General features: G+C 38.3%; 1 protein-coding gene across 2 annotated transcripts; it reads left to right on the forward strand.

Moving 5' to 3' along the window:
* Nucleotides 1-27,037, forward strand: lrrc58b (leucine rich repeat containing 58b). 2 transcript variants are annotated; one of them, XM_057336709.1, is made up of 4 exons: nt 1-612; nt 14,078-14,206; nt 14,326-14,510; nt 24,675-27,037. In XM_057336709.1, the coding sequence occupies exons 1-4, from the start codon at nt 152-154 to the stop codon at nt 24,866-24,868; spliced, it is 969 nt and encodes a 322-aa protein (XP_057192692.1). In that variant the 5' UTR covers nt 1-151; the 3' UTR covers nt 24,869-27,037. The 2 variants fall into 2 exon arrangements, with proteins under 2 accessions (XP_057192692.1, XP_057192691.1); XM_057336708.1 differs by having other exon boundaries at nt 14,326-14,603; nt 24,675-27,035.
* Nucleotides 27,038-27,920: the final 883 nt, after the last annotated feature.

The following is a 27,920-nucleotide window of genomic DNA, read 5'->3' on the forward strand; positions in this document are numbered from 1 at the left end:
ATGATAAATCAAGACTGTAGGTACTCTGCCAACAGGCCGGGAATTGTGGTTACAACACATGTAAGTTAAATGCACGGTCTGGATATAAACTGGGTCGCAGTGTTACTATCTACGACCAGAAGAGATACTTTATTCTGTTTCTGAAAACAAGATGGAGATTTTTGAAGAAGCCAACAGCAGTGAGAGCGTTTTAGATTTGTCCCGTTTGAGTCTGAACGATCTGAGTTTTGACACGATTAACGTTAGCGAGAAACGACGCAAAGACACTAAACAACTGTATCTGTGTTACAACCGGATCACGGTCCTGCAGAACTCTATATGTTCATTCTCCAACCTTGAGTTTCTGGACATCAGCAACAACGCGCTGACTGTCGTCTGCGAGGATATCATCCGATTGACCAATCTCAAAACCCTCATAGCCAAGAATAATCGTTTAAATGAGTTTTCTCTGCCTAAACACTTCGGCTCTCTGCAGCTGGAGGTGTTGAACTTTAGTGGAAACAGGTTTGATGATATGCCGAGCCAGTGTCTGCAGCTTCTGCGACTTCAGTCTCTATCACTGGGGGGAAACCGACTAAAGAGTATCCCGGCGGAGATTGATAATCTGACCAGGTAATATAATTTTGATCTGTAAGTATTAGAACCGGACGTTAATAATGTAATGCTTGATCTGCCACCCTTGTGTAAATATAATCATCAAGTCAAATTTAACAAAGTGACGTGTTTGAGCTTGACCACAAATTATTTTTGAAAGTGTGAAAAAGTACATAACCTCATAATATAAAAGGCCTTTGCAGTGTCGACTGTGTCGATTATTGCTTAAATTTCACAAAATCAAAGGGACCCAAAAAACAAATTCTGTCATTTACTCACCCTCGAGTTGTTCCAAATCTGTATAAATGTCTTTGTTCTTATGAACACTGAGAAAGATATTCGGAAGAATTCTTGTAACCAAACAGTTCTTGGCCACCATTGACTACCATAGTAGGAAAAATTACAATGGTACTTTCCTACATTCTTCAAAATATCTCCTTTCGTGTTCAACAGAACAAAGAAATTTATAATGCAACTTTTCCTGGTAGACAATGATGGCCAAGAACTGTTTGGTTATAAGCATTCTTCCAAAGAAATTTATACAGATTTAGAACAACTTGAAGGTGAGTAAATGATGACAGAATTTTCATTTTTGGGTGAACTGTTCCTTTAAACCAGCGTATTACATAACAGCATTTGTATTTTAGAGGTACAATAATAGGTGGAACAGCCGTGTGAAAGACTGACAGCATGACAAGACACATGAAAACTGATAAAAATCGAGGTTATCACAAAAAAGTAATTTTTGAACTTTTCTTAAGTACATGTTCAAATGCTTAAAAGTGAATATAAACTTATTTTCTTAGCCGTATTTGAGATCTGAAATATTTTCTATTTAATTCTATTTCTATCTATAACATAAGATTGTTTTGTATCAATTTTATTGCTTGTGATATGAACAAAGTGCAATATGTGCACATAAAGAGGTCACGTTGACCAGCGTGAGATTATTTGTGAAGTTAGCAGATGCATCTTCTGCTCTCCAGGACTGTTAACCATGTCACTACACCTTTATCCTGATATGATATCAATGCTGTCTATCAGCATTGCCCTAATTTGATCTCACCTGCATGTTAACAAACGTCATCCACCACATGAAGGAAATTAAGCTCCCAGAGAATAAAATATTGGTTTTTAGAGCTTTATTAACTCGTTATAAAATCATCAAAATTAAAAAGTATGGCTTAAAGCCTGTGGATAATTTGAGTGACTGGATTTGAGTGACATTTTGATGTGAAGTGAAGCCAAGTATGGTGTTCCATACTCGGAATTTGTGCTCTGCATTTAACCCATCCAAGTGCACACACACAGCAGTATGTAACACACACCGTGAACACACACTAGGGTTGGCTCGATACCAAAATTTTTGCTTCGGTACAGTAACAGAATCTAATACCGGTAATATCGGTACCAAAATATTAAGAAGACTGCATGAAACTGCTTTAACGCATATTTTATATATTGTTTTTATATTTTATATAGCACAATTTTATTTTTACACTGTATTACTAAAAATGCTTTGGTTGTATAGACTTATCATCATAATCCCACATATACAGTGGTGCAAAAAAGTATTTAGTCAGCCACCAATTGTGCAAGTTCTCCCACTTAAAAAGATGAGAGAGGCCTGTAATTTTCATCATAAATACACTTCAACTATGAGAGACAGAATGAGAAAAAAAATCCAGAAAATCACATTGTCTGATTTTTAAAGAATTTATTTGCAAATTATGGTGGAAAATAAGTATTTGGCCACCTACAAAAAAGCAAGATTTCTGGCTCTCACTTCTTCTTTAAGAGTCTCCTCTGTCCTCCACTTGTTACCTGTATTAATGGCACCTGTTTGAACTCGTTATCAGTATAAAAGACACCTGTCCACAACCTCAAACAGTCAGACTCCAAACTCCACTATGGCCAAGACCAAAGAGCTGTCAAAGGACACTAGAAACAAAATTGTAGACCTGCACCAGGCTGGGAAGACTGAATCTGCAATAGGTAAGCAGCTTGGTGTGAAGAAATCAACTGTGGGAGCAATTATTAGAAAATGGAAGACATAAAAGACCACTGATAATCTCCATCGATCTGGGGCTCCACGCAAGATCTCACCCTGTGGGGTCAAAATGATCACAAGAACGGTGAGCAAAAATCCCAGAACCGCACGGGGGGACCTAGTGAATGACCTGCAGAGAGCCGGGACCAAAGTAACAAAGGCTACCATCAGTAACACTACGCCGCCAGGGACTCAAATCCTGCAGTGCCAGACGTGTCCCCCTGCTTAAGCCAGTACATGTCCGGGCCCGTCTGAAGTTTGCTAGAGAGCATTTGGATGACCCAGAAGAGGATTGGGAGAATGTCATATGGTCAGATGAAACCAAAATAGAACTTGTCGTGTTTGGAGGAGAAAGAATGCTGAGTTGCATCCAAAGAACACCATACCTACTGTGAAGTATGGGGGTGGAAACATCATGCTTTGGGGCTGTTTTTCTGCAAAGGGACCAGGACGACTGATCCGTGTAAAGGAAAGAATGAATGGGGCCATGTATCGTGAGATTTTGAGTAAAAACCTCCTTCCATCAGCAAGGGCATTGAAGATGAAACGTGGCTGGGTCTTTCAGCATGACAATGATCCCAAACACACCGCCCGGGCAACGAAGGAGTGGCTTCATAAGAAGCATATCAAGGTCCTGGAGTGGTCTAGCCAGTCTCCAGATCTCAACCCCATAGAAAATCTTTGGAAATCCGTCTTGCCCAGCGACAGCCCCAACATCACTGCTCTAGAGGAGATCTGCATGGAGGAATGGGCCAAACTACCAGCAACAGTGTGTAAAAACCTTGTGGCGACTTACAGAAAACGTTTGACCTCTGTCATTGCCAACAAAGGCTATATAACAAAGTATTGAGATGAACTTTTGTTATTGACCAAATACTTATTTTCCACCATAGCTTGCAAATAAATTCTTTAAAAATCAGACAATGTGATTTTCTGGATTTTTTTCTCATTCTGTCTCTCATAGTTGAAGTGTACCTATGATGACAATTACAGGCCTTTCTCATCTTTTTAAGTGGGAGAACTTGCACAATTGGTGGCTGACTAAATCCTTTTTTGCCCCACTTTTTGCCCCAATTTTTGAACAAAAATTAAATGTTTATGATAATAAAATGATAAATAATGATAAATGATAAATTATGATAAATAAATGTAGGTCTATTTAACAGTAGCATTCAAGATGAATTAAACAAACTGCACAGTCTTCACTGTATAAAATACATATGCAATGACTCTAAATAAAGCTACAAACGTTTCAATTTCTCTTTAATATGTGACACAGATTTATTAGGTTACTGTCACTTTAAGGCAAATTCTTTTGGATGCGGATATACTTTTAAAACACAATGGACTGTGCTTATGTGGACCTTTTGTGTTTTTGACATAACAGCGTGTGTATTTGACAGTATAAGAACATATACAAGACACAAAGAGAACTTCATGATGATCGGTAGGCTAACTGAGATGTCTGGAACAGAGATAAGGTTATATATGCTATGTATGCCGTTGAATGGGGATGTACAGACGCATCGCAGCATGTAGTATATACGTTACACTGTAAAACAATCTAAAGGTCTTTCAGCAAAAGTAGAATTTGTAATAAATCACTCGCAGTGTCTCAGTTTAAATGGTCGCAAAAGTGCTTGTAGAGCGATTCGTCTTGTTCTTCTGTTGCTGGTTCTGCGGCATACTTTGGAACAGCAGCATTTCAAGTACCGAAACTAGCAAAAATCTGGTATTGAACCATTTGAAATCTAACATGTACCGGTAAATTTCCAGAACCAGTTTACCGCACAACCCTAACACACACCCAGAGCAGTGAGCAGCCATTGCGGCAGCAATGCATTTGGGGGGAACGGTGCCTTGCTCAATGGTCTAACCTCAGCCGTGGTATTGAAGGTGGAGTAGAGTGCTGATCATTCACTCCCCCCACCTACAATCCCTGCTGGTACTGAGGCTCGAACACGCAACGTTTGGGTTACAAGTCCGAGTCTCTAACCATTAGGCCACGACGGTCCCAAATTTGTGAATTTTTGTAAATATTTTATTATATCTTTTTATGTGACAACACTGAAGAAATGAAACTTTGCTACAATGTAAAGTAGTGAGTGTACAGCTTGTATAACAGTGTAAATTTGCTGTCCCCTCAAAATAACTCAACACACAGCCATTAATGTCTAAACCGCTGCCAACAGAAGTGAGGACACCCCTAAGTGAAAATGTCCAAATTGGGCCCAAATAGCCATTTTCCCTCCCCGGTGTCATGTGATTCATTATGGCCAATTTATGGTTCTGCGTAGGACGGCGTAGCCTACACAGAGCTGCGTGTACCCTACGCCGTAGCCTGACGCGCACCTCTCCAAAAATGTAACAACGCGGTCCCTACGCGGACCTTTTTACCTTTTATTGTTACTAGTTTTTTGAAAGTTTTATATTTGTGTTAATATTGCATTATATACTCATATATACATAGTTTGCACTTTTACATATTCTGTTCTTTGACTTTTTTGCAAATAAAGAACAAAATTGTGACACTTCCAGATCTTGGTTGCATTTCGTTTCATTTTTAACTAAACAATTAATAGGGTGAGTTGTCCATGACAAAATATGATATTCTATCAGGGTATCATTTCAATACACAGTTTTGACATCTATGTATGTGCTCTGCGTAAATGAGTACACCCCTTTGAAAAGTATACTTTTTTTCAACAATATCTAAATGAACACACTTAAAAATCCAAAATGTGGACAAGACTTAAGTTTAATATAACATCTGTTTAACTTCTAACATGAAAGTAAGGTTAATAATATAACGGATTACACATTTTTCTGTTTCGATCAGCTCCAACTCCATTAAGATGCGATCAGCTTCCATTGTCATTTGCATACACTAGCATACACACAAAACATCGGAGAAGAGGAGCAAACCCATGAAAACACAAAGAGCCAACTAGCGTTTCGGCGGTGTAATTGCAGTACGACGCATACTCTCAACGCAGAACCATAAATGTTCACGATGGCGGCGTAGGTCCTACGCAGAAGTAAAAATCGCGCTTTAGTGTTACAAGGTCTCAGGTGTGAATGGGGAGCAGGTGTGTTAAATTTGGTGTTATCGCTCTCACTCTCTCATACTGGTCACTGGAAGTTCAACATGGCACCTCATGGCAAAGAACTCTCTGAGGATCTGAAAAAAAGAATAGAGGGCATGCATTGACGTCACTTTACCACGTGAGCATGTCGGGACACGCCCTGGGACACGTTCCCCTGGGTGGCAAAACACCCAGCAAATTGGCTGAGGAGAATAGGAGAAACAAAGAAACCGGGATTAACACTAGGGCTGAAACGATTCCTCGAGTAACTCGAGTTATTCGAATACAAAAAAATCATCGAGGCAATTTTTGTTGCCTCGAAGACTCGTTTAATCCATTTAACTACAGTACACACGGAGCACTGCGTTTCCCCACGGACCGTTATAACTGACGCACAGCCCGCTAAACTCTATTCATGTTACAGGGCTCTCAAGTCTCACGCATTCACCGCGAGACACACGCATTTTAGTCTGTTCACGCACTCACATGTATATCTCATGCTTAGGGCTGTCACGATTATTAAATAATCGTCTCATCGATGGTTTCGGATCATCGCAATTATTGCACATCTCTATAGAAGACACTAGGGGGAGCTGTAGTGCATCTGCATATTGCATATTTTAGTGTATATATTGTTACTAAAAGCATGGTAATACTTGTAAAATGTACCACCACAACACAATCACTTAAAAAAAAAAACTAAAACATACAAATTACCTGCAGTACAATTTAATATTATTTAAGCAAATCTCAGTGTGAAAACCAGTCTACCAAAATTTCATTAACATAGAAATGAACTTTTATTGTAGTCTTGCAAGTGAGAAAAAAACAGACTAGAAGCTTTTCTATGACTGATAGTATTTTAATGGTGGCTTCAATTCACACCTGATCAATTTACTTAATTTACAAGTATTTGGCGGTTGTTTTATTGACAGGTAAAAGCCTAAACCTTAAATATATGATGACCCAATTTTTTCCGATGTATTTCCAAGAAAAAAACATAGTCTTGTATTCAGAACAATATGGTCGTTTCAATCGCTGCATCAAAAATGTATGAGAATTAAATGTCAAAGCTCAAAAACAGACAATTAATCGTCATAATCGCAATGATTTATTAGACAATTAATCGTCAGTCAAATTTCATAATCGTGACAGCCCTACTCATGCTGATAAATAAGTGATAGCTTAATGAAATGGTGAACTGCTATTTTACTTGGTTTTAGTCTATTTTGCGAGTGAAACTTGTTTTCCGGCTGCATTGAGTCCATAAAACTAGATGCGGACTAGTGGATGCCGAATCATGTTATTTACACATGCCATCTGTCTGTTCTGCGTGAAGGAACTGCACAGTTTAACGTGCTACACGCGTGATGCTCATAAATTTTTCTGCGTCTGTGCTGAATGAGGACATGAAAACATGAACTTCACCCCCAGAGTTTCTCTGAGAACATTTTATGGAGTGAAGCTAACACACTAAAAAATAAGCGTCTTCCGACGACCTGCCAAAATAAAAGTCCGGGTAACTCGGTATTTTTATGTGGACAAATATATTACTATTTAAAATTAAAAAAAGAAAATTTAACTAACTAATTAACTAACTAAACTAATTTAGATAAACTAAATGCATCATGCATAAGCTGAAGTTAGTTGTTTACCATATTTATACATTTGTATTAGGCCTATATTACATTTTGAATGTAATATGGCAATGGAATGTACTAAATGGGTTTAGTTTTCACAGATATTAATGTATGCAATTTCAGCAATAAATATATTAATTTTTCCAAACAGGAAACAAGTTAGTTGCTCATTTTAAGAGACCTGTCTTATTGTCTCTTGTATATTTAGTATTGCTCTTTAATAAAGAAAACGTACTTATTATCCGAATACACGATTAATCGATGGAAAATCAGTAGAATACTCGATTACTAAAATAATTGATAGCTGCAGCCCTAACTAACACACACAATTATTTGCTGAAATTACAAACAGCTGGACTCGACGGTGATCCTTACGACTTCTTTACGACTTGCATAGGAATCACGTGTTCCTAGACACTGAAATGTTGCGCGGAATTGCGTTTCCTGATATTGTAAGCAGTCATTTTGCTGAGTGTTTTGCCACCCAGGAGGGCGCGCTCTGGCGTGCTCATGTGGTAAAGTGACGACACGTCCATACCCTCTATTGTTGCTCTACATAAAGATGGCCTAGGCTAGGGCTGGGTGGAATGACGGAATATTCCGTTACCGCGGAATGAAATGTCAACCGTAAGAGATTTTTCTATTCCGTTTATTCCGCAGAATGTAAATAAGTAGGCATGGTTAACTCGGCGCTCTGCAAGTCGGGCGTCATGATGAAAAAAACATGTGAATTAATTCACCGATAACAAATCAAACATTCTTTTGACCTTCTTTCAGTCTGTAGTTTTGTGATCCGCTCCAGTCCGGTGCTTTCTCTCTCACCCGCAGTGCTCGTGCAGTGGTGCAGTGATCTGCGCGTGCATAGAATAAAGCTCATTCTCGGGTATTTCAGAAGACAGGTCGCTTTGTAAAGCTGTTAATAGTTTTAATACAGTTTAACTTTAGGCGAGCCAAGGCGAAACTTGCGTTGTAACGCGCGATGATGCTCGCCACGTGAGCGCTGCCACTGGGAGACGCGTGTGGAGCTATGGTGTGGAGTCACCAGACAGACACTTGCAGTGCGAAGACAAGCGCGAGAATAAACAAACGTAAAGACAGAGAGTCGCAACACACTAAAAGTTTGCATCTGATAAAGAGTGAAGTGCGATAAAGACCTACAGTACAGACCCCATGAACACCAGTTTATAACACCAGTCGTATACTGTGCTCTCATTGTTTGTGCATATATTCAAACTTCATTGTCATACTTGTTGTCTATCTTCCTACTGTATACATATGATATACTGTAGCTAGAAGATAAATATAAATTAATAATAAATCTCATTATCAGAACTTAATTTGATATCTTTATTACATTTTCATAACCTTTCTACATTCCTACATTTTAACTATATGGTGAGCATTTAAATGAACTGTAATATATAAATAAAGGAAATCAATCTAAGAAAAATTAGGTATAAGATATAGAATTAAAACAGTAGATTTGTTACCGTGAAATATATTGTCACCGTGAAATAAAACTATTGATTCCGTGAAATAGATTTTTGGTCATTCCGCCCACCCCTAGCCTAGGCTATAAGAAGATTGCCAAGACCCTGAAACTTAGCTGCAGCACGATGGCCAAGACCACACAGCAGTTTAACAGGACAGGTTCCACTAAGAACAGGCCTCGCCATGGTCGACCAAAGAAGTTGAGTGCACGTGCTCAGCTTCATATCCAGGGGTTGTCTTTGGGAAATAGACGTATGCGTGCTGCCAGCATTGCTGCAGAGGTTGAAGGGGTGGGGGTCAGCCTGTCAGTGCTCAGACCATACGGTGCACACTGCATCAAATTGGTCTGCATGGCTGTCGTCCCAGAAGGAAGCCTCTTCTGAAGATGATGCACAAGAAAGCCCGCAAACAGTTTGCTGAAGACAAACAGACTAAGTACATGGATTACTGGAACAATATCCTGTGGTCTGATGTGACCAAGATAAACTTATTTGGTTCAGATGGTGTAAAGCGTGTGTGGCGGCAACCAGGTGAGAAGTACAAAGACAAGTGTGTCTTGCCTACAGTCAAGCATGGTGGTGGGAGTGTCATGGTATGGGGATGCATGAGTGCTGCCGGCACTGGGGAGCTTCAGTTCATTGAGGGAACCATGAATGCCAACATTTACTGTGACATACTGAAGCAGAGCATGATCCCCTCTCTTCGGAGACTGGGCCGCAGGGCAGTATTCCAACACGATAATGACCCCAAAAGAAGCTGAGGGTAAATGCGGTGGACTGGCCAAGCATGTCTCCAGACCTAAATCCTATTGAGCATCTGTGGGGCATCCTCAAACGGAAGGTGGAGGAGCGCAAGGTCTCTAACATCCACCAGCTCTGTGATGTCATCATGGAGGAGTGGAAGTGGACTCCAGTGGCAACCTGTGAAGCTCTGGTGAATTCCATGACCAAGAGGATTAAGGGAGTGCTGGAAAATAATGGTGGCCACACAAAATATTGACACTTTGGGCCCAATTTGGACATTTTAACTTAGGGGTGTACTCACTTTTGTTGCCAGAGGTTTAGACATTAATGGCTGTGTGTGGAGTTATTTTGAGGGGACAGCAAATTTACACTGTTATACAAGCTGTACACTCACTACATTACATAGTGTCATTTCTTCAGTATTGTCACATGAAGAGATATAATAAAATATTGATTATGAGGGATGTACTCACTTCTGAGAGATACTGTATATATAAAATCAAGAATGATGTGCTTTTAACTTTAAAGCCACAGTTTTAGGGAGGCCCTTAGCGGTCACTGAAGAACATGATTGCCAGATCTAAACGCCTTTGGGATCAAATAGATTATTGTGAGCCCAACATGAGTGCCTGACCTCACTGATGCTCTTGTGTCTGAACGGGAGGCATCTGTGAGGCTGGGCAGTGATGTTGGATCATAGGTTCAGGCTTTGTCTTCTAATTCATCCGGATTTTGCAAGTTTTTCTGATGGAACAAACTACTTTGACTCCGTGGGATGGAGAAACCCATTCCCTAATGGTACAGCAGTGTTGTTTATATGGAAACGTCAAAATGGTCACAAATTACTTGACATGAAAGTTGGAATTTCATTTGTCCATGCGACAGCAATGATCCAGATCCACTCATTTGTTCTCAAAAGCTCTAATTCCTTGCAAGCATCTTGCTTTCAATACAGACGGGCGAACCTCTTGACTCTTGTTTTGTTTTTGTGTATAGTTTGCATCAGACAGATCTATCTGTGAACGGTCACTAGGCGTGTTATTCTAGAGACAGACAACAAGCAATAAATGTTTGTAAATGATAATATTTATCATCCACTTATATTAGTATAGAAGTCCAGTTGTAAAAACTCAATACAGTTCATGTGTAATATTTTTTGCAGATTTTTGGCAGTCAGTATTTTGATAGATAGCAGCTGTACTTGCATGACTGAGAAGTGCTGCCGAGTGCATTTTAAAGCTGGCCACTGGTGAGCTCTCAGAAGTAGAGCTGCTTTATTAGTTTTCAGTGGAATAGTCACTTCACTAAAGCTGTGCAGGAACAGCGAGTCCACTGAGGCCGACTTGGCAGACAGCCATACTATCATACTGAGATATCTACCCTGCTGGCCCACATTACACACATAGCTTGTCCTTTTCAAAAGATCTGGGCTTTTTTCCCCTTGGCCTTCGCTGTCCATTGTGGTGATTGTAGAGACTAAGCCGAGATGAGCTGGCGAAGGGAATAAAGTAAAACAAAAATAAATGTGTTGGTGAACACAGATTTAACAGAAGGTATGTTTGCAGAAGCTTGTCAGTAAACATTGAACTGTTTTGACTTAAACTCGTAATCTAAAAGTAACCTCCTTGTCTCATCTCTTCCAAAACTGTTGCAACACAAATGTAAATAAAATTATTTTAAATAGTATTGTATGGTATAGCATTAATATTTGTATTTTATACTGGATTTACTGTAAGACAAACAAGTTTATTAGAAGAGGGTGTCCTAGTACTTAGTGTATGGGTTGGTGTGCCTACATGTCTTTTTCTACTCATGTACTGGGATTAATTTTGGTTCATTCGGAGCAAAAACTGTATCGGAGGTCTTTTTGAGGTCTTTAAGGTTTTCAAAAAGAAAACGGGTTAGAATTCATTAACATGGGTCTTTTTTTCATGAGAGTACATTGTTCTAATATTCTTAAAAAATAACAATATCATCAAATCAGTCACCACTTATTTTCTAGAGACAGATGGAATTGTACTTTGTAACCTAAATATTTTGTGTGTTTAACGTAATTGTCCACAGCAACAGGTGTCAATACAGCAAGCACGGATTGTCATGTTTTCAGTCCATGGATGTTGCCTTTAACCATGGATAACGATTGTTAAGGTCTTTTAGGGCGTTTTCACACATGAGGGTTTGTTTCGGAACCTGGTGCGTTTTCTCTCTTGGTTCGATTCATGTAGGCATATGTGAACACGGCAATCGCGCTAGGATCCGCCCCAAAACAATCGCTCCGAGACCGCCTGAACAAGGTGGTCTCGACCCGATTGCAAACGAACTCTGGAGCGGTTCGGTAGACGTGTGAAAGCCATCCGACCCAACGGACCAACGAACCAGACTGTATCACAATGTATGATGGGTAATTATGTAAAGTTGCGTGACGCAAAAGGGATTGTTTTGCTAATGGCTCCCTGTAACAATGTTCAAAGTAAGGAAGGAAGGAAGCGGGAACCGGCGAACGTTAAACCAAACTTTTAATAAAATAAACAACAAAGCGAAAGTAAAGTGCTGACAGCTCCCTCACAGTCAACTGCCGGCCACACAAACACAATAAAACATAACATAAAATCCAGGCCTGGTTCTCTCTCGTCCTTCTCCTCCTTTTATGCTTCCCGAGCTCTGCTGTGAGAGACGCGAGACCGGTGCAACGCGCAGCTGACGCTCATTATCACTCGCGTTACCGGCCGGAAAATAAAGAGATGCACTCTGACCAATCGAAGGAGAGTTTACTCGCACGTGACTTTTATTAACAAAGTTTGGTCCGTTTGGAAATATTGCCTTGTGAATGCGAACCGAACTAAAATAAATTTCAATATTGTAGCGATTTAACCCCCGGTTTCGGAACAAAGCAATCGATACACAGGTGTGAAAACGCCCTTAGACTGTTTTGAAACTTTAACCCAGACCCTTGTGTGTTTTTGGCATAACCAGGTGTTTATGTGACAGTAAAGTAGCAATAGGACGCAAAAGAACACTTCGGTGCGCATGTGCTACATGATAGCACACAGTGTTATATGCCAAAAGAACATTGTGTGAGTAAAATTGCTTCAAAGTTTAAACTGGCAAGACTTGTTTAAGCAAGTAATAAACTTTTGTGATGACAGATAACCAAAATGACTCTGATAGAGATATATACACTGGTAAATAGGCTAGGGGGTGTGAATGTTGATTCCACAGTGCGATTTTACATTTAGTAATTTCACAGATGCTTTGAAAGCAACTTACAAATGAGGCAAACAATGAAACAATTCTAAAGGAATGGTTCACCCAAAAATGAAATGTAAGTAATAATTTACTCACCCTCATGTCATCCTAGGTCTATATGACTTCCTTTCTTGAGCTGAACACAATCTGAGTAATTTTGAATAGTATACTCATTCTAGCTTTGTAATGGCACTGCATGGATCCCCATTTTTGAAGCTCAAAAAAAGCACATCCATCTTCATAAAAGTAATACACATGACTCCAGGGGATTAATACGTATATTTTAAAGTGAACTACTAAGTTTGGGAGCGATTCATATTTTGAACCTATTAAGTCATGTTTGGATGTAAACATAATACTGTACATCACTGGTCACATACAAAATGGCCTCATGCAGGCTCCACAAAACTCAACTTCAAATCTTGTTGGTTGTTGTGTGTTTGTGTTGATAGATAGATGACAATTTTCATTGTTACAAAGCAGCTGTACATGAGATATATTGACTATAAGCAAAACAATTAAAGTTGTACCTGTAAAAACAAGAAAAAGGTGAAAACACAGAAGACAGACATACAAAACACTCCACACACACAATATGCAAACGTACTAACACACACAGACATAGACACACACACAGACATAGACACACACACGGACGCGCACACACGCACGCACAGTGAGAGCACACATTTAAGATAAAGGAGAGAGAAGCACAGGTCAAATATAACAGACTATAAATTCCTATATCCAATATTAATTAAAACTTTAAAATTCTATACACCTAGGATGGCATGAGGGTGAGTAAATTATGGCTTAAATGTTATTTTTGGGTGAACTATTCCTTCAGCAGTCTTCTTGTAAAAGCAAATTGTAAAGACATTTTATTTGTTCATGATCTAGCTGACATATAGCACTTCTTACAAATTGATACCAGCACATAACAAACATGTCTTCATATCAGCAAAGGTGAAATTTTCTGCAGCGAATCAATGGTGATATTTAATTTACAGTATAGGCCATTTTCAGCCAATAATGTTGACACGTCAATAATATCATGCACCCCTTTTCGCTTCCATGAGAGTGTGTTAAGATTTGCATTATTTTTTCCATCGGCTAATCTGATTTGTTAATCTGCTGAGTGTTGTCGTTTTTGACATGTTTTTTTATATTTTCTCTGCTTCAAAGTGTCATATTTTATGCAAAACTAATTCATCTTTCTCTTATTAGTTTAGAGATGTTGTATTTGGGCGGTAACCAGATATCCTCCATCCCTGCTGAGCTAGCCAACCTGCCCTGCCTCACTTACCTGGTTCTGTGTGATAACCGCATCCAGAGCGTTCCTCCCCAACTCCACAGGTATGACATGTACTATGCACAGGCTAAGGCTGGTTGTGTTTTCTAGAGCTATTATCTAAAGAGACAAATATTTAAAAAGGATTATTCAACATCTTTCCCCTATTCGTTCACCCTCACAGGCTCCATTCTCTACGCTCTCTTAGTCTGCACAATAACCTGCTGACATATCTTCCAAGAGAGATCCTCAGCCTGATACAGCTGCAAGAGCTCAGTCTCCGTGGCAATCCCTTGGTCGTGCGTTTCATCAAGGATATGACCTACGACCCCCCATCGCTATTGGAACTGGCTGGCCGCACCGTCAAAAGCAAGAACCTTTTATACTCGCATCAAGACCTCCCAAACCATTTGGTCAACTATCTTGACATGTCCTGCAAGTGCCCCAACCCCAAGTGTGCAGGTGGGAGAATAAAGATGAAAGGTTGATGTAGAATAAAGGGAAGCAGTAAAGGACGAATTAGGAAAGCTTGAGAAGAAATGGTTAAAGGCAACAATAAGGCCAAATAGGATGCACAAGCTTGTTTATATAGAATGTTTGTAGTTATATTGTAAGAAGTAGTTTATTTATTTTATTTTATAGAACACATCTCCACAAGCTCAAAGTTTGATTTAAAGTAGTGGTTCTCAACATGTTTGACCTTTCAAGGTCCCCCCCATCGTCCACAACAATATTTGAAGGCTTCCCCCACTCACAATTACTACCCAATAAAACATTATTTAGCTTGATATTACAAAAATATATATTTATGTCTTAAAAATGACCAAACATTAAGAAATATTTTTGTTCATTTTAAATAATTGTAGATAATTTTGAGGCTCCCTTGAAATTATGCCGAGGCCCACTGAGAAACACTGCTTTACAGTAAATACATGATACAATTACATGGTACATACAGAACACACAGTGCAATTTATTGAAAATAAATTAGGGGTGACCCCGAATCGTCGAAGATTCGATGCTTCGATAGGAGGAGCCTGATTCGACTACCAATCTCACAGTCGAATCTTCCCAGAGATGCAATGGGGATCATGCCATTTTGGTTATATGGGCAGTGGCATAGCAGACAGGCACGCACTGCGCCACCAAAAATATTATTTATGATGTAAAGAAATGGGACATTTTTAGGGTTGGGTACCGAAACCCCCGGTGCATACGAGCGTGAGGTATGGCTATGACCCATCGCAGGATCGCGTCTCTCCGCGTCTTCTGTGCTGTAAGACCAGTATAGAGAAGAAGCACGTTCCCATGGATTAAAGTTCTCCGTCGCTACGACGGTTATCCGTCAATTGCAGGGTTCCCGCCTGTCCTTAATGTCATGAATTCACTTTTCATGATTTTATGTTTTTATTCTGAGCGTTTTACTGTTTGAGTGAAGCAATCTGCAAAAACACAAAAACTCTAGCGTCTTACCGAAGACTAGTCAAAATAAAAGTCCCGTTAAAGTGAACACTGCCAGTGTAGTGTAGTGTACTATAGTATTTGCTATTGAAAATTGTAGTGCCCTTGTAGTAAATTGATAAACACTGTATACTATAGTTACACTATAGTATATAAGAATTTTGCTGCAGTTTACAGATGGATAAATAAGGGCCATATCATTTTTAGTTTACCTAAATTTGTTTTCATTTTTCTAAGTTCTGTGTTTTGTAGTATACTATCGTATTTACTATAGTATGTAACATTAATGTCATTTGTCGTTTACCTGCCTATTTATTTATTTATTTAGTTGCCTTTATTTAACCAGGAAAGAACCTCACTGAGATTAAAAATCTCTTTTCCAGGAGTGTCCTGGCCAAGATAGGCGGCCCAGTTATACAAATACACGTACAACAAAGAACAATACATCACAACAATAAAATATTACAGCATTAAAAGCATTTGCAAATCATTAAATCATTTTCTATTGCACACAAAAGTGTTTTGAATTTACAAAGAGACACCAACTGATTTATACGCAATTTCATGTGAAGAGAGTTCCAGTCTGACGATGCAGCATATTCAAATGCAGTTTTACCTAAATTAGTTCGTGCTGAAGGTACATGAAGATTATAAAAAGACTGAGAACACAATGAATAGTTAACAACTTCTTTTCGGTGAATCAAACAACAGAGATAGGATGGCAAAAAACCCAGAATAGCTTTGTAAATCAAAATATACCAATGCATTTTCCTTCGAACAGCAAGTGAAGACCGGGCAACTCTATTATATAGTATACAGTGATGTGTAGAAAATTTAGAATCCGTAATAAATCTTAAAGCACCATGATACACAGCTTCCAAAGAGGCAAGAAGATAAGAAGAAGCATGTTGATACACCGCATCCCCATAATCAAGAATCGGTAAAAAAGTACCATACACAAGCTTCTTCCTAGCATCAAATGAAAAACAAGACTTATTTCTGAAATAAAATCCTAGCCGTTTCTTCAACTTTGATCGCAAATAATTAATATATGAATTAAAACGTAGTGTGTCATAAATTATAATGCCCAGGTACTTATACTCTGACACTAATGCGACCAGTTTCCCTTACAGAGTTCGGAGAACAACAGAACCATCCAAAGAATTTCTAGAGTTTGATAACCACAAATTTTGTTTCCTCAACATTTAAGACCAACTTTAAAGTAAAAAACCTTGCTTGAATAATATCAAATGCTGATTGTAAGTCACCCAAAGCTTGTTGTTTTGTAGGAGCAGAACAATAGATAACAGTGTCGTCTGCATAAAAGTGGAACCTTGCATTATCAATGTTAACGTCTAAACAATTTATATAAATAATAAATAATAATGGCCCCAATACAGATCCTTGGGGGACTCCCGTACCCACTTCCAATAAGTCTGATTTAATACCTTCCGCTTGTACACATTGAGTTCTTCCCTTTAAATAAGTATTAAACCATGAGACTACATTGTCTGATAGACCAACACTTCTGAGCCTATCTAACAAAATTTTGTGGTTCACTGTATCAAATGCTTTAGTTAAATCAATAAAAAGACATGCACAGTGGTGTTTTCCATCTAGGGACTTCACAAGATCATTTAAAACTTTTAAAACAGCCGTAATGTTGCTGTGTTTTTTTACGAAATCCTGATTGGTTGATAGACAAATGTTTATGAGAGTGTAAGTACTGTGTTAATTGTTCACTGATAAAAAATTTCCAATAGTTTTGACATGATACATAACTTTGAAATAGGTCTATAGTTATCTAATAAAGTAGCGTTGCCCCCTTTCAACAAAGGAACAACAAAAGCAGACTTCCAAATCTGTGGAATTTCCTTGGTTGTTAGGGAAAGATTAAACAGATATGTGACCCTGGATCACAAAACCAGTCTTAAGTAGCACGGGAAATTTTTAGTATAAGACAAAAATACATTGTGTGGGTCAAAATTATTGATTTTTCTTTTATGCCAAAAATCATTAGGATATTAAGTAAAGATCATGTTCCATGAAGATATTTTGTAAATTTCCTGCCTTAAATATATAAAAACTTAATTTTTGTGAGTGGATGGTCTGCCACAGTGCCCCTGATTAACAACTTCAAAGGCAATTTTCTCAATATTTAGATTTTTTTGCGCTCTCAGATTCCAGAGTTTTAAACGGGTGTATCTCAGCCAGATATTGTCCTATTCTAACAACTCGTATATCTATAGAAAGTTTATTTATTCAGCTCTCAGATTATGTAAAAATCTCAATTTCGAAAAATTTACCCATAAGACTGGTTTTGTTGTCCAGGGTCACATATGTCAATGGTTGTGAAATAATATTAGCCGCTAATTTTAAGAACAATGGTTCAATAAGATCAGGACCTGACGATTTATTCACATCTAGGTTTTGTAGTGCAGAGCAGACATCAGAAGTAATAATATGATTAAAAACGAACTCTGTTGTCCATAGATGCCATTCTGCATTAAGAAATTCAGAGGTTACAGTGTGTAGTGTATTTCGGGGAAACTATGAGTTTAACCACAGTAACATACGTATAATTAATTGTGATTAACCATTAATTATTTTATACACTTTAACCTGATGCAGCAGAGCTAATAACAGCGACAAACTAAATACACTCGTCCACCGAGTGATCAGCAGATCGTATATTAACTCTAAGAAATATTACTCCCCTGGCCTGGAAAAACAATACTCTTACTGTAGTACAGTACCACTTCAGAAATCTTAACGAAATCAAGCAGTTTAAGTGACGTTGATATGTGATAAATAAACACAGAAGCAATTCGAGCGTGGATACACATGCGGTTTATTTATCTACACTACGGGGGAACTAAAACCAACTACTAACAAGGAACAAACATTAACAAACAAACATAAAAACGTAAAACAGTAGAAAATGAAAGAAAATAGATAAAGCAAAGAAAAGGGCAGTATTAAATCAGCTATTCACATCTGCACGAACCATCAAGGACAAATCTCCTTATTTAAAAAGGGGCAAAGCTTATACGCAACCGGTTAGCAATAGTTAAGATACTTGCATTGGCTTCTTTGTTTCTCGGGACACGTGCTGGCGCGCGTATCAAAGGGTCCTGATGCGTTCAGAGCGAGCCGGGAGTCCGTTGGATTTAGCTGATCCAAACTGCTGGAAGAGGCTATCTCTGAGGAGAGACAGGTCTCGAGAGGTTGAAGGAATACGAACGAGCAAACGCGCAGGAGCGCGAACGCACCCAAGCGAACGAACATACACAAAAGAGCAAGCTTTCCTGCGTGTTCAGATGTTTTAACACAGAGGGCGCGTCACGCCCCTCCAAGGTGGGCGATCCAATGTGATGAGATAGTTTTGGGCGCGAAAACATGTTTCTTTGTCCGGCACACTAACTCATTTGCATTCATGGTCGCCTGGGAGTTTGGAGCAGGAATAGACTTAGAATAGAATAAAATGAGTATGGTATAAAATACATTACTGTGCTATACACCATATTCTAAGACATGAAAAGGGAAACACGTAGATATGAAACATGAAGGGGTTACAATTACATTGACCTGTAGTTTGGACAAGAATGTAAATATACACAGAATACCACTAAGCACATATGCCTTTGAGGTTATAGGTGAAGGAGAATAACATAGAGGCAAGCATACAGTGTGGAGATTCATGTGTATACACTTTAAACCAGTCTTTTGTGGCTAAGGAACGAGAAAGAGACATTCTTTTGGAAGACTTTGAGGCTCTCAGTCCCTGGGGGCCACATGGCTTTTCTCACTTTGGTGAACAGTCCTGTCCTCCCCCAAGAACCTCCTTTGAAGTCTAGGAGAGAGTATCCGAATCTGTCCTGGTTTAGATGAAGGTGTTGAGAATAGGACATTTGGCCAGACTTGTTGGTGCCTGGTCGTAGTCCTGCTGAGAGATTGCTGTGTTTTATGATCACAGATGGTAAACTTTGATCCGACCATACCCTACAAGTGGTATAATTATTAGTCTGAAACAATGACCCTGGTTCAGTAAAGTGGCTATTAAAACAATTGAGCATTTGTTATTTATCTACTAATTTAATACCATCCTTTGTTATGCAATTGGGGAGACCTGAAACAGATCTATTACCAGTCAAAAACTTTATATTTTTCCAGAACTTAATTGCATTTGCTGATTTTTCCATTTTATCAAGAAAATACTCTGCTTTTGCCTTTCTGATCATAACTACATTTGTTACGAAGCTGTCTAAAATACAACCAATCAGGATTTAAGTTGGTTTGTCTGGCCTTAGCCCATGCAGCATCCCGCTCATGAATAAGATCAGACAATGCAGTTGAAAACCACGGATTATCCCGACATTTAACTCTAAAAAATTTTAAGGGAGCATGCTTATTAATTATTAATAATCAAAATAAAATTATCATAAAAATAATTCCAAGTACTCTCAATATCAGAAATTAACATAATTTTTTCCCAATCAAACTGAGCAAGGTCAAATACAAAACCTTGTATATTAAAGTGTTTCATACAACGTTTGGTGATAATTCTTGGTTTCTGCTTAAACATTTTTATATCTCTTGCTACTGCAACAACACAATGATCACTAATATCATTGGCAAATACGGAAGCTAGGAAATATTTATGAGGGGCATTTGTGAACACAAGATCTAATAATGTGGATTTTTCTGGAAACTTCAAGTTAGATCTTGTTGGTGAATCTACCAGTTGAAAAAGATTATAAGTATCACAAAATGCTTTAAAACCATCAGATACCGGAAGCAACCAATTTAAATTAAAATCACCCATTAATATCAATTCTTTGTAATTCAAAGAGGCAAAAAGAATTCGCCTACGAGGTCAAAGTATTACAAGTAGCCGATGGAGGTCTATAACAACCTACTATAGTTAGTTAACATGTCTTTGAGACAGACAGATTAAGAGCTAATAGTTCATACTGTTTAGCTATCGATTCTGAAAGTAGCATAGTAGTCTCAATGCATTCTTTAACGTAAATTACGACCCCCCCCACCCCTTTTTGGTCTATCCGCTCTAAAAACATTATAACCAGTGACGCTGATCTCTTTGTCTAAAATAGTTTTGTTGAGCCAAGATTCAGTTATTTTTATAACATCCGCATTTGTGTTTCTTGCCCAGATATGAACCACATCCAATTTAGGTAACAAACTACGAATATTAACATGAATAAAACCCAAACCTGACCTAGATTTTAGTTCAGTTGGAGTAGTAAAAGTTGGGGCACATCTATTATATGGACCTGGATTTGGCAATACATTGCCGGATATTAGTAACATAAGAACTATAAAGCTCTTACGTCTAGCTGATTTACTTACTACATAATTTCTTATAGTCAGACCCACATGGAGAGAATAATTAATACAGTAGTTCTCTTCCTTAGTTAGAGCACACCTTGTACAATCTACATATATAAAAATCAAAAGATACAACTTAAAACAATATTGTTTGAATGGAACAATGTCTGTAGACAGTCCGCTGCATATCCAACTATCGACATGTGCAGATGGTAAATTGCACGTTAAAGATGAATCGTAAACAGACCTATTGTCTCTGATGTGAACTTGGTTAGGCAACCAGATGAGTAGACCCGTTAGGAGCGTGCATGCAGTTAAGCGCCACATTATCCTCCAGAGTCCCCAGCCGTAGAATTCTGATAAGGCCATAAAACGAAGCAGTACGTCCTAAGAATCCTCCGGGATTCTCCCACACGGCCGTCAGTAGACAACTCTTCAAATTTAAGCCTCCGAACTGATAAAGACACCCCAGCAGCTAGGCAACGGCAAACGAGCCCTTACCAAGGGGCTCAAACCAAGAGTTTTAAGAGGTGCAATACCACCGTCGCCGATGCTCAATCCGTGGAGACCCACAACAAACATGGATCTCGGGTCAAAGAGGTACGATGCCACCGTTATCGATGCTCAATCCGTAGACACCCGCTGCAAGCACGGATCTCTGGTCAGAGAGGTGCGATGCCGCCTTTACCGATGCTCAATCCGTAGACACATGCTGCAAACACGGATCTCTGGTCAGAGAGGTGCGATGCCGCCTTTACCAATGCTCAATCCGTAGACACCTGCAGCAAACAGGGTCTCCCTGACCGTACTCTTCCTTTAACCCAGACTTAGATCCAGTGCTTGAGTGCGGTGCAACAGAATAACCGTTACAAAGTCTGTATTCCAGACAGACAAAGTTGATATGTTAAAAGTCCAACTCCAATCCCAAAGCAGTGAGCTATCAGGCAGATTCGACCATTTTAAGCCCGGTGTATCAATACAACGCTGTTCACAAACGCACCCACGCTGAATGATCAGGGATCGCGTTAAAGTGATTTTAGCGTTGAGAATCAAATTCATATGTTTAAAAATAATCAATAAACTTCTAAAACTAAACTAAATTTTAAAACAACAGCAATCCATTTAGACGAAGATAAATAAAATGAAACGACAGTGCACAAGCACCAACAGACTAACGAGCCGCCATCTTGGATTTTTTATGATGAACTGCACTTGCACATTTTTTTTAATGATGACAACAAACGATTTACTTGTGCTCCTACTGTTTGGCCTGTGCTACCAAACTTTAAACCTCTGTAGCACCAGTGCTATGTGCAAAAAAAGTTAATTTACAGCCGTAACATAATAATTACTGCTTGCCTTTGTTTAATAGCAGTCACGGAGAGTAGGCCTATAACCAAATTCAGGCGGCCAAAGCGGACACTAGTTTAAAATGCTTAGAAGCAACTTGACAAATCTAAATCTGAAACAATTATATTGAGAAATCAAATGAAATATATTTTTTATCTTTGGACAAGTAATTTTTGTACTCGGACAAGTGAATGACAAATTTACTTGTCCGGAGGACAACCACATGACAACGCTTAATGTCAAGCCCTGAAAAACATGCACTGAAGTTACAGTGAGGGGGAAAAGTATTTGATTCCCTGCTGATTTTGTATGTTTGCCCACTGACAATGAAATGATCGGTCTATAATTCTAATGGTAGGTTTATTTTAACAGTGAGAGACAGAATAGCAACAAAAAAAATCCAGAACAATGCATTTAAAAATAGTTATGAACTGATTTGCATTTTAATGAGTGAAATAAGTATTTGATCCCCTATCAATCAGCAGGATTTCTGGCTACCAGGTGTCTCTTAAAGGGAGTGGTGCTAATTTCAGTTTGTTACCTGTATAAAAGACACCTGTCCACAGAAGCAATCAATCAATCAGATTCCAAACTCTCCACATGGCCAAGACCAAAGAGCTGTCCAGGGATGTCAGGGTCAAGACTGTAGACCTACACAAGGCTGGAATGGGCTACAAGACTATCGCCAAGCAGCTTGGTGAGAAGGTGACAATTGTTGGTGCAATTATTCACAAATGGAAGAAACACAAACAACTGTCATACTCCCTCGGTCTGGGGCTCCATGCAAGATCTCACCTCGTGGAGTTTCAATGATCATGAGAACAGTGAGGAATCAGCCTAGAACTACACGGGAGGATCTTGTCAATGATCTCAAGGCTGCTCAAGAAAGCACATGTATAGGCCTGTCTGAAGTTTGCCACTGAACATCTGAATGATTCAGAGGAGGACTGGGTGAAAGTGTTGTGGTCAGATGAGGGAGGGAGCTGAAAGTTCGAGTTGTCAAACGTCAGCCTAAAAACCCGAATGACTTGGAGAGGATCTGCCAAGAGGAGTGGGACAAAATCCCTCCTGAGATTTGTGCAAACCTGGTGGCATACTACAAGAAACGTCTAACCTCTGTGATTGCCAACAAGGGATTTGCCACCAAGTACTAAGTCATGTTTTGCAAAGGAGTCAAATACTTATTTCACTCATTAAAATGCAAATCAGTTCATAACTTTTTTGAAATGCATTTTTCTGGATTTTTTTGTTGCTTTTTTGTTTCTCGCTGTTGAAATAAACCTACCATTAGAATTACAGACTGATCATTTCTTTGTCAGTGGGCAAACATACAAAATCAGCAGGGGATCAAATACTTTTTTCCTTCACTGTATGTAGATGGTTGATAATTTGTCAAGGTAAGTATAATGTTTTCATAGATTAAAAATAGCTTTTAAAATACGCAAACTGGCAATATGAAAGCGATTTAAAACATCTCCCCTTAAAACACTATTGGTCTTGACTATTTAAATAAAGTATCGGTTAAAGGAATATGGCCTTTTAAAAATTCAGTCAGAAGACATTTTTTCACTTTAATCCATGCGTTCCGCTTTATTCCCGTTTGTAAAAAATAATTAATTACTATCGAGTAGTTTTAAAAATAGTTTTGAGGCGAGATCTGGTCTAGTATTGTATGGCACAGCATTGTTACGTGATGTTAAAGGATAATGTCCATTAATTTTACTATTTGTGGCTTGTGTTTTGAAAATTATGTTCCCCTACATTTCAGAAATTTTGCGTAACACATTTATTTTGCACATTATAACTTGATTCTGGCTTATTTCATTTATTATTTTATTTATTATAAAGGTATATTCTGTTCTACACAAATTCTGTAAATTAATGTTTGATTGTTTTTTGGTGCATCAATGTTGCGCTGCACTTTGCGCTGTACCCTTAACCCCCCGGTGTCGTCCCCACATGCACGTTCGCGCACACACACACACACACACACACACACAGACACACACGTCTGATTCGACTATCAGTCGACTATAGGCAAGATGTGACAATTCTGATTCAACTATGTAAATCCATAATCTGGGACACACCTAAAATAAATAAGTAAAATGTGAATCAGGCAGAGGTGGTATTTCAGAAGTGGTGGGTAGATAAATTTGACAGTGAATGTGTAGTCATATGATGCCACATATGCAAATGGTTTACAAATGGCTATATATAGATGAAAAAGTAATGGACCGAGAACTGAGCCCTGAGGACCACCTTGTGTATGTGCAACAGTGGCAGACTTGAAGTATTTTCTGTTTTGTAATTGATGGCCTGTATACAGCTGTGATTCTAACCCTGGTATATCTGATTGTACCTCATCTTTAGGGGTTTACTTCGACTCATGCGTTCGTCATATCAAGTTTGTGGATTTCTGCGGCAAGTATCGCCTGCCCCTGATGCACTATCTGTGCTCTCCAGAATGCTCCTCACCCTGCAGCTCCAACCCTCAGAGTGACGCTGACTCAGACGACGACAACAGTGTGCCTGCTGATCGCCTTCAAAGAGTTCTGCTGGGATAACCTCGCTCACCCCTCACTGATCTCTTTCCCTCTCTCAGAGCTTTATCAGCAAGGACATTGAACTGCCAGCTGGCTCTACAACCTCTCAGCTGAAGCCAAATCTTATTGCCAAGTGAGTGAGCGAGTGGAATATAGCAGCCTTCTGGGAAAGACATCTGCAGATAGTTTCTCAGTATTTTAGGGCCTTGCTATGCAAAGGCAAAGTGAAAACACTGGTAGTTCAGTATAGGTTTTTATCAAGTAGTTATATTAACTATATTAAAGGTTCGTTGGTCATCTGTTTATCTCTTGCACATTTGCAATACATAGAAGAATCAGCTTAGTTGTATTTTTTACAAAAGAGTTTTGGTTTTTATGGTACTTAGTTTGAAGACATAACTAATTTTCTTCATGTAGCGCACAAATATTTACTGTGAATCGAGGGGGAAAATAAATATGGAAAGGACTATTGCTTTTTGGGTCTGTAAGAAGTAATGAGTGAAATTGTTATATAAGTGCCACAGACAAAAATAGTGAGCCTTACCAAAACCTTGTCTGCCACTGGTCGGACAAACAAATAGCCCCAAAATTACTCTCCAGCCCAAATGTTTTATGTGGTACTACTCAAAACAAGCCGCTTAATGTTTGTTAGCGACACAGACACGATTTGCACTTTTAGGCGGGACCAATCTGCAAGATGGCATAAGAATATTTAGACATTTCACTTTAGATAAAATGGTTGCCTTCTGTATGTCTGTATTTTGTCTCTGTCTGTGTACAGGTCTGAGACCTTACAGTCAAACAGTGCTACACATCTTCATATAAATGTAATCTTTATGTCAAATATGCTAACACTCAGGTTATTGTCTGCTTGTGCAGTCAAAAACTAGGACAACAAAATTCAGAGATAAAGAGTGACAAAGGTCACCAGTCACAGACTTGTGTCTAAACTGTAGAAGTTTGTTTTGAAAGCTAATTCTTTGTTTAGATTTTATTGCATCAACTAAAAATGTGTGATATTGTTACAGGGCAAAACAGCAAAACAAAGTTTAAAGTGTTCATAGTGTTTTTAGTTTTACTGCCGTCTGAGAATGGAAATTTACAAAACATGTAAGTGATGTTTAAACCTTTTGTTCTTCAGACCCTTTCTGTATTATTCACTTACTACATTGATATTTACTATGCATATAAACAGTTGTTTTTAAAATAATATTCAAGGCTTTTTAAATAATCTTGATCATAACAGCTATATATCAGTGACAAGATAGAATGTATTTTTATTTAAATTGTAGTATTCATTCTAATGATTTATGTACATGTAGAGTACAATATTAAAAAAATATTTCTGTGTGGGTCACAACGCATTGCCTTTTTACAGTATTTTTAGAATACTGTTATGTTCCAAATGACCCACTGGAGTCATTTGGATTACTGTAATAATGATGTATGAAGTTTTTGTGTTCAACATCTTGAGTATTTTCAGAACATGTTAAAACAGGCATTTTACCTTGTTTTTTATGTGACAGACACCTTAATCCTAAAAAATTTACAGCTCATTACATTTTGTCAATCCATGCATTAGCAATCAAATCCTTGACCCTTGTGTTGCAAATACAGGAACACTTCAGTGCACTTGCAGTGTCATTGGAATTTAAATTTGCTTTAGTTGGCAACATTGATTCCCCTTAGAAATCCTGTAGGTAGACAGTTGAGATGGTACGGGAAGAGTCTTAATTTGGCTGCTAGCATAGAGGATTGTGTTTCCTGCATTTACATATGAAAGCCATTTCATCATTGGTACTGAATACAGAAACACTTTCTTTTCACAATCCAAATTAAAAGTTTTACGCTATACAAAGCATCTTTCTTTTGAGGTAAAAAGGCCTAGAAACGCAAATCCTTTACGGAGTGTCCATTTACACTGAGTATACAAATAGCCTGCCTTTCTAGCAGAGACTATTTGCATTAGCTCCACCCACCAATATGTGATTGGGATAGAGAAAGTTTAAGAACGATTCCATTTCAAACAGTGACTCCAGTGGCAGAAGGTGTAAAGTCTGTATAGCTTGGCATGAGAGACCTGGTTCTAATCTATGAAGGTATTTCAGTAGCAAAACTTAAAAGCATGTAGATTTTAATTTGTGAACTTGTAAAGTAAGTATTTTGTACCTGTAAACTAAAATGTACACTCACAGCCCCAATGTGAAAACTTGTAAAATAAAAAACTGAAGTTGAATGTTGAGATTTGCACTCGTGGACAAAACTCACAAATCTGTCTTCTGCATTTGAAGTTGCAGAAAAATAGTCACAAATGTGTAAACTGGCATTTACAAAATACATTGGCAGATACAAATGCATAGCACATATTTACACGTTTTCCTAGATTCAGATTTGAATTGCAACCACAAATAGGCATCCACAACCTCTCAGATCTGTCACTGCAGTTTCAAATCTTCCCGCCTTGACTTTTGCTACTACTTTCGCGATAAACCCGTTGCAAAACTAACTTGAAAGCTCAGAGGCGAGAGAAAGAACGGCATTTGATGATGTCACGCGGCTGAGCCACACCGCCCCCTATTGGCGGGAAAAATCACAATGAAAGGATCTAGCAAAAAATAGTTTAAATAATGTTTAAATAAAACTGTTTTCAATTAAAGCTAAACCATCACACTTATGTATATTATCATGTATAACTATTCCATGACTTTTACTATCTTGTATATATATCATTTCATAATGTATTTTAATGATATCATTCTGTGTACTATCGATAATCCGTTGTGTACTATGGTTTGTTTTAAAATATAATGACAGGCTGACTACATTTTCCGTTATGTATACTGTTATGTATACTATAATGTTCATTGATATACTATATAAAAATGTACATTTACACAGTTCAACATTATGATTCTATAGCCTAACCCTTGAGAATTATTATTGCTTTAGTTATAATGTTACCAATATTATATAAATATTTTAAAAACACGTTCCTGGTAGTATAATATAAATGTAAATTAAATTCAGTGAGCAATGTATTATTGATCATTATCGCACTTTTATGCTATTTCTA

Source organism: Triplophysa rosa, linkage group LG6 (genome assembly GCF_024868665.1).
Source record: "Triplophysa rosa linkage group LG6, Trosa_1v2, whole genome shotgun sequence".
NCBI lineage: Eukaryota > Metazoa > Chordata > Actinopteri > Cypriniformes > Nemacheilidae > Triplophysa > Triplophysa rosa.

What these genes read in the sequence shown, in the direction of transcription:
- lrrc58b (XM_057336708.1), top strand. Translation starts at nt 152, where the DNA reads ATGGAGATTTTTGAAGAAGCCAACAGCAGTGAGAGCGTTTTAGATTTG. An exon ending in GTTCCTCCCCAACTCCACAG is followed by an intron (nt 14,207 to 14,325) that starts GTATGACATGTA and finishes TCACCCTCACAG; the next exon opens with GCTCCATTCTCTACGCTCTC. An exon ending in CCCCAACCCCAAGTGTGCAG is followed by an intron (nt 14,604 to 24,674) that starts GTGGGAGAATAA and finishes CCTCATCTTTAG; the next exon opens with GGGTTTACTTCGACTCATGC.